Raw genomic sequence first — 7,589 nt, 5'->3', positions numbered from 1 at the left:
GCTGCCTGGCTCCCAGAGGCGGCCGCGTCAGCCACTATCGTCCTGGCGTGGGGACTGAAGGCGCGCCCGCGCCGCGCGCGCTCCTCCCACCCGAGCCCCAGCACGCACGTTTTCCCACCGCGTGCGGTCCCCGCGCCCAGAGCCCCACGACGCGCGCCGCTGCAGAGGGGCGGCCGGCCTTCCCCGCCCTGCTTCCTCGTGCCATGCCGCCGGCCGGCCGCTGGAGTCGCTGTGCGCCCAGGGGAACACCGCCCCCTCTTCCTCCAATTCCTCCCGCCTCCTCCCTCTCCTCCTCCGCCTCCTCCCTCTCCTCCCTCTCCTCCTCACTACAGTTCCCACTCTCTGGGTAGGGGCGAGTGCGTCCGGTTTGCTGGAGCCATTCGGAAATGGCAACTTGTGCGGTGGAGGTGTTCGGAGTCCCGGAGGACGAGGTGCGAGGGTCGCGGGGCTGCGGGGCGAGCTTCCCATCGCGCTGCCCATCAGCCGAACGGGAGGAGGCGACGGCGGCCAGAGGGACTGCTGTCAGCGCCCTCCTCCCTCTGCGCGAGCTCCGGGAGCGCGCCGGGCGCCGTGGGGACTCCCGGGGCTGCCTGGCGCGCGCAGGCGGGTGGGGTGGGGTGGGGTGCTTTAGGGAGCCGCATTTTCTTCGCGAGCCTGTAGACTCTACACCCCGCTCTTCCCTGGAACTGCCGCCTTCCTTGTCATTTTCCTTCAGGAAGTGATGAGGAGCGGGGCTAGGCAGCCAGCAGCGTGAGTGCGCGGGGGCACGCGCAGCACCCCGCCTGCCCCTTCCTGCCACCCCCGGCCGAGTGTGCGTGAGCTCCGGGCGGGGGTGGGGCGGGGCGAATTTCCCTGGAGCTTAGCATCCCGGCTGTTGATTAGCCTGCTCTGGCAGAGAGGCCCGTTGGGCTTAACTTTATGGACTTTGACCTGAAGACTTACAAGAGAATTGTCATTAGCTGTTTGGGTTATTTCTTTTTCATTTGAAATCCTTTAAAACCCCTTTACAGGAGACGGGGATGGGAAAGCAGGCAGATAGGTTTTTTTCCCCCTTCTATTTAGCAGCAAGTGTCAAGTGTGGAAAGTTCACGCTGTGTTTCACTGGTCTTCACTGGTATTTTAAAAATTAAGCCAAAAAGTATAAATATTTAAAAGAACTTCCCACAGCTGTTCACTCAAAATTCTGTGATTTGAGAATTGTCTCTTTTTCAGCTTAATAACTTAGGCTGGTTATGCCTTAACGCTTATTAAAAATAAGGCTATTTGTAAAGAGCAGTTACATTTTAGGTGAGATGTGCCTTCCCTGTGTTATTGGTGATTGTCTCAAAAATGGGAATGGGTGGGAAATGAAAGGCTATCTGGTCTAACAGTGACAAGTTAAGTTTGGGAAAAGATTTTAAGCATTCTTGTTCATTGACTAAACTGTCATATGTACCTGCTATCAGGATTAGACCCACTTAACTGTAACTCCTTCAGCCTAATTTAGATTGATTGCTTAGATTTTCTAAGAGTGTTGGAATAGTGCCTTCTCTTAGTAACTTGGTATCTTCAAAAAACATCTTTTATAAAGTGTCTTTTACATTTCTCTTGGAAGTTCTTGGTTTATAAACAGTGGGCAACTTGCTGATGCAAGCAAGTTATCTCCGAGCGTTTTGAGAATGATTATGTGATGCAGTTAATTTCTTAGTTATTGCTACCAGAAGAGAAACAAGTGATGGTGGACAAATGGTGGCAGCTCAGCAGTCCCTCAGGAAGGACAGTCAGTATATGGCTGAAGATAATATTCTAGCTAATGTTCCATTATTGTTCTGTAGAAGAGATCAGAGGAAAATAATGCAGTGTTGAACCTGCTATGATAGCTTTCTTCTTATCAGTCCGATCTCCCTGCTTGCTACAATAAGTTGTTCAATGCAGATAATCTCAAACTGGCCTCCAACCCAATCAGGCTGGCCTTGGACTTTCTTTCCCTGTTGTTACTACTCAGAGGTAGGCTCTGCTATTCCAAATTTCTCATATCACCTTCTTCCAGCAGAACCAACTGATCATAGCATCTTGCATCTTCTCTCTCTCTTTTCTCTGTAGAGATTTGTTTTCAGTTGTCTGCTTCTCATATCACTCTTCTGCCCAGCTGAGATAAATTGAATCATGCCAGTTGCTGGGTGGTCAGTAAGCATCCGGGACTAAGGGCCCTCTGAACTGAGGTTTTCCTGAACTGGATGAAGGATTTGTACTTCTGGGCAGTTTCACTCTGTTCACAGGGTGGGGGTCCCAGTTGTCAGCCTCATGACTCAGATTTCCCTCCCACTCCCCTGTTCACTTTTTCCACGTTGAGGAAGAGAGTGAGATAGGCAGGTAAGAGACATGATGATGAAGTGTCATCTTCTACTTCTTCCGTTGTAATTTGGGTTATTCATTCGACAGATGTTTTTTAGCTGTCTGTTCTGTATCATGCAGTATGCTAGGCACTAGGTACACAGAAAAAAGAGCATCTGCCTGTTTTGTGAGAAGCTCAAAGTCTAGTGGGAAAGACAAAAATCACTTGTTTCCTGGTGGAGGTTGCCATCTCATCACTATCACTTGCCTTTTATTTTCTGGTCTATCACAAAAGTAAAAGTGGGCTTAGAAAAGCAACCCTTCCCCCTTCCTTTTTTTGGAAGAAAAACACTGCAGCTATGTCATTTTCTAAAACTCACAGACTAGTGATTATAAGATAGGTTTGATATGACAGCAAAAAGAGATAATTCTTATTTTAAATTTGAAACTGAAACAAAGAAAAATGAATAGGAATGGGATAGAAGATAGTGAGAGAAGTGTAATTTAATCGGTATATACTGAAGAGCCGCTGAGTCACACTGTATGAGCATATTGGTGCTGAAGAATGCCAAAATTTAGGTCATTATATCTCGCTCTCACTTTGGGGTGGGTTTTAGCTCTTCTTCCACATATGTGTCTTTGAGTAAGAGATGGTCCTGGCTCCGTGCATAGAATTTTGCCATTAAAGAATAACAAACTAAGCAAGTAGTATACTATAATTTATACCAAGTTTGCTCTGACAGTCTCTTGGGATTAACAGTAGAGGATAACTCCCACCCAACTGTGGTGAGGAGTGTGGTAGATATGGGGCCTGCCATTCAGCATCCCTTCCCCCTTCATTTCAGTGGATTTCCCTGTTATGCAGAGGCTGGAAAGCTAAACACCATGTTTCCCAGACTCTCTTGCACCTAGCATTCTGGAAAGAGGTTGTGAAATAGGTTTCCCAATGAGGTGCACCTACTTGAGATTGGAAAGGTGAAAATGAAGTGGGGCATAACTTCTTGTTTCCTTGGTTTTTTCTGCTGACAAGTGTAGACATTGAGTTTTTCTGCAAAAGTGTTTCAGTATCTGTAACTTGGTTTGTGGGTATTGACAGGAAGTTACAGAAACAGCGGTCTAGATCTGGTATGTTCTTAAAGTCAACAGATCTGGTGGTGGCTCCTGATTACCTACCTTTCTGACTCGGATACACGTAGCAGCTTCCTGGGTAGGCCAGTTCCGAGGTGTTTTCGGGTCCTCTGAAGACACAGCCTACAGCCTGCCTCTCCAGCTCTTCTAACAATTTTGGAAGCACCTAATTCCCTGTATGAGCATCTTTCTTCTTAAAATGTCTAGAGTTAATTTCTGTTTCCGACAACTGAAACCTGACTGAAACAAGGAAAAGAAGGAAGGAAATAAAGAGGAAAGGGTTGAGTCTCCATCACCAGTTTGGGAGTAGAGTTTGCACATACAGAAGAATGGATGCCTCTCATGCTGACAGCTACGACAATGCGTAAGAAACAGGGTAACAAAGAAGTGCGTATTCTGACACTTCTAGACCCACTAACACTGAGCAGAAGCAGACCCTGCCTATCCTGGCATTGTACTGAGCCTGAGAACAAAGTTCCCAGCCTATATTCCCTGCACACAAAGAAGGAGAAGCACAGTGTGAGCAGCAACTGCGTTAGTATCTAACCCAATCTTTCATGTGTTGTTTTCGCCATTATGGCTTTTTTGCATCTTTTTAATTCCGGCATCATTCTAAAGTATTTTTTGTGGGTTTCCATGGGAACAAAGAAGTAGATATAATATAGTTTATTTTTAATTGTTTGCTTTTTAGTTATTTAAAGCCAACAGAAGAGGTGGAAGTACAGTACGAAGAACTCCAAATCCTCCTAAAGCAGATTCTCCAACTGTTGATATTTCACTACAGTTGTTCCATAACCCTTTTTTTTTTTTTTTTTTTTGCCATTTTCATTAGTGTTTTTGAAACCATTTGAGGGCAATCTGCAGACACGATTCCCCATCACCACTAAATACTCTAGTATGTATTTTCCTAAAACAAGAATGCTTTCCTGCATAACAGCCATCCAGCCCTTTAAGCCAGGAAGTCAACAGTGTTACAACACTACCATCCAATCCATAGATCCCATTCAATCTTTGACCAGTGTTCTAATAATTTCTCTTCTTCCTTCACGGTCCAAGATCCCATCTAGGAGTGTATGTTGCATGTACTTTGTATCAGTTCCTCAGTCTTTCTTATCCTTAACAGTTGTAAGGAGTACAGGCTGTATAACCTATTGATGTTTCTCAACCTGGATCTGTTTACTGTTTCCTCATGATCATGTCAAGGCCACACTTTTGGGGCAGGAATCACAGAGATGATACTGTGTTCTTCTCAGTGTATCATATCAGGGGTACATGATTTTGGCTTGTCTCATGACTGTGGGTGATAACCTTGATCACTTGGTAATTTTGGTGTCTGCCAGGTTTCTTCTTGGTATTTTCACCGTTTTTCCCTTTATAATTGATTGGTATTTTGTGGGGACATATTCAAAGATTATGCTAGTATCCTATCCCTCATTCAACAGATCTCCATCCACTAGTTTTACTACCCGTCGATGATGACTTCCACCTGAAACAAATGCTACTATTTTTTATTTCCATTTTTTTTGTGGGTTTTTTTTTTTTTTTTTTTTGCGGTACGCGGACCTCTCACCGCTGTGGCCTCCCCCGCTGCGGAGCACAGGCTCCGGCTCCGGATGCGCAGGCTCAGCGGCCATGGCTCACGGGCCCAGCCGCTCCGCGGCATGTGGGATCTTCCCAGACCGGGGCACGAACCCGCGTCCCCTGCATTGGCAGGCGGACCCTCAGCCACTGCGCCACCAGGGAAGCCCTATTTCCATTTTTATTAATTGGCATTCTGTGTTAAGAAGAGCCTTCCCTTTCTTGGCCATTTGTTTATCCATTTATTTATTTATTTGTATCAGCATGGACTTGTAGAATCCCACCCTATTCAATGGGTTGTAATTAATTTCTATCCTTAAATTTTTTATGCCTCACATTATTTCAGTTTGGCCAGTGGAAGCCCTTGCAGGGAGGTTCCTATGTTCTTGTGACAAGTCCACATCATTCTTTTGAGCTCTTCATTACTTTTTTGGCAGATGTTCCAAGATCCTCTTGTATTTTGCCTGGCCCGGCACTGTCTGAGATCAGCCATTTCTCCTAGAAATGTTGATTACTTTTAGTAGGAAATGGTTTTTAGAAGCCAAGATCTGTGTGCTCACTGTGCTCAGGGCTACTGGATGCCATTGCTCTTCAGCCATCTCAGCAGAGAGAGCTGAAATGTATGTGTGTGCCACACATATATACATATATAAGTCAACACATAAATCTGTAGCTATTTCTGTATCAATCTCTATTCATATATCTAAAAATAATTAATTCATATAAGTATCTCCAATTCAAATCTAATATTGTACTTCAGGGTTCTTTCTAGTCATAAGTACCTCCTCTAAAAATGAAAATGCTGAGTTTCATTATTCTCAATACATTTACTTATGTGCTCAGTCCATTTACTTATGTTTTCGGTGTAACTAGTTTCCCAGTCATGCAGGTATCTCCTCTGTCTGCACTTCTGCACCCCACTTTCAGCTCCCTGCATCCTTGGGTGCCACTGGGAGTACTGCTGTGTATGTCTATGCAACACTCTCCTCCTCTCCTCTGAGTCCCATGCCAGTGGGCATGCTCCTGAAGCCTCTCTGTATGACACCTCCCTCTTTGCCTCAGTGCCCCATGCAGGTGGGCATGCTGACTGTGCCTCTCCATGAAACTCCCTGCTTCCCCCAAACTCTGCCTCAGGCCGGCCATGGACTCCTCTGCACCAGGAAGAGAAGAGGAAAAAGGACTACAGTCTTTTTTAACAGCTAACTATTAGCAATTCATATGTCATATAGGAATAGAATCTCAGAGGCACCTTTTAAATACATTGCTTAGGGTGAGCAGGGGTATAAAAAATGGAATTTGACTAGGTTGTAATTCTGGCCCTGTCACTTAAAGGTCATCTGGCATAAGTTTTTGACATCTTTCAGAGCAGGATTTTTTTTTTCACATCTTTATTGGAGTATAATTGCGTTAGTATCTGCTTTATAACAGTGAATCAGCTATACGTATACATATATCGCCATATCCCCTCCCTCTAGAGCCTCCCTCCCACCCTCCCTATCCCACCCCTCTAGGTGGTCACAAAGCATGAACTGATCTCCCCGTGCTAGGCGGCTGCTTTCCACTAGCTATCTATTTTACATTTGGTAGTGTATATATGTCCATGCCACTCTGTCACTTCATCCCAGCTTACCCTTCCCCGTCCCTGTGTCCTCAAGTCCGTTCTCTACATCTGCATCTTTATTCCTCTCCTGACCCTAGGTTCTTCAGAACCTTTTTTTGTTGTTGTTTTATTTATTTTTTTTTGCTGTACACGGGCCTCTCACTGTTGTGGCCTCTCCCGTTGCGGTCCGGACGTGCAGGCTCAGCGGCCATGGCTCACGGGCCCAGCCGCTCCTCGGCATGTGGGATCTTCCTGGACCGGGGCACGAACCCACGTCCCCTGCATCGGCAGGTGGACTCTCAACCACTGCGCCACCAGGGAAGCCCAGAACCTTTTTTTTTTTAAATTCCATATATATATGTTAGCATATGGTATTTGTTTTTCTCTTTCTGACTTCACTGTATATGGTAGACTCTAGGTCCATCCACCTCACTAGAATTAACTCAATTTCGTTTCTTTTTATGTCTGATTTTTTCATTGGGTTGTTTTTTTTGATATTGATCTGCATGAGCTGCTTGTATATTTTGGAGATTAATTCCTTGTCAGTTGTTTCATTTGCAAATTTTTCTCCCATTCTGAGGATTTTCTTTTCATCTTGTTTATGTTTTCCTTGGCTGTGCAAAAGCTTTTAAGTTTCATTAGGTCCTATTTGTTTACTTTTGCTTTTATTTCCATTTCTCTAGGAGGTGGGTCAAAAAGGGTCTTGCTGTGGTTTATGTCATGGAGTGTTCTGCCTATGTTTTCCTGTAAGAGTTTTATAGTATCTAGCCTTACATTTAGGTCTTTAATCCATTTTGAGTTTGTTTGTTTGTTTGTTTGTTTTTTGCAGTACACTGGCCTCTTACTGTTGTGGCCTCTCCCATTGCGGAGCACAGGCTCCGGACGCGCAGGCTCAGCGGCCATGGCTCACGGGCCCAGCCGCTCCGCGGCATGTGGGATCTTCCCGGACCGGGGCACGAACCCGTGTCCC

The 7,589-nt window shown here is 45.5% G+C and overlaps 1 protein-coding gene across 1 annotated transcript in view; it reads left to right on the top strand.

Moving 5' to 3' along the window:
- Window positions 1-301: 301 nt before the first annotated feature.
- NEDD4 (NEDD4 E3 ubiquitin protein ligase) overlaps window positions 302-7,589 on the top strand; it is a gene marked incomplete at both ends in the record, with an annotated part of 157,151 nt that continues 149,863 nt past the window's right edge. Inside the window, one exon of the mRNA XM_082846364.1 lies at window positions 302-431. Coding sequence (XP_082702490.1) covers window positions 387-431 — 45 coding nt within the window. The remainder of the gene's footprint in view (window positions 432-7,589) is intronic.

The sequence above is a fragment of the Leucopleurus acutus genome, assembly GCF_964270905.1.
Source record: "Leucopleurus acutus genome assembly, chromosome: 1".
NCBI classification, from domain to species: domain Eukaryota; kingdom Metazoa; phylum Chordata; class Mammalia; order Artiodactyla; family Delphinidae; genus Leucopleurus; species Leucopleurus acutus.
Note: the sequence above shows the minus strand (reverse complement) of the source record. Positions and strands in the feature narration are given on the sequence as shown.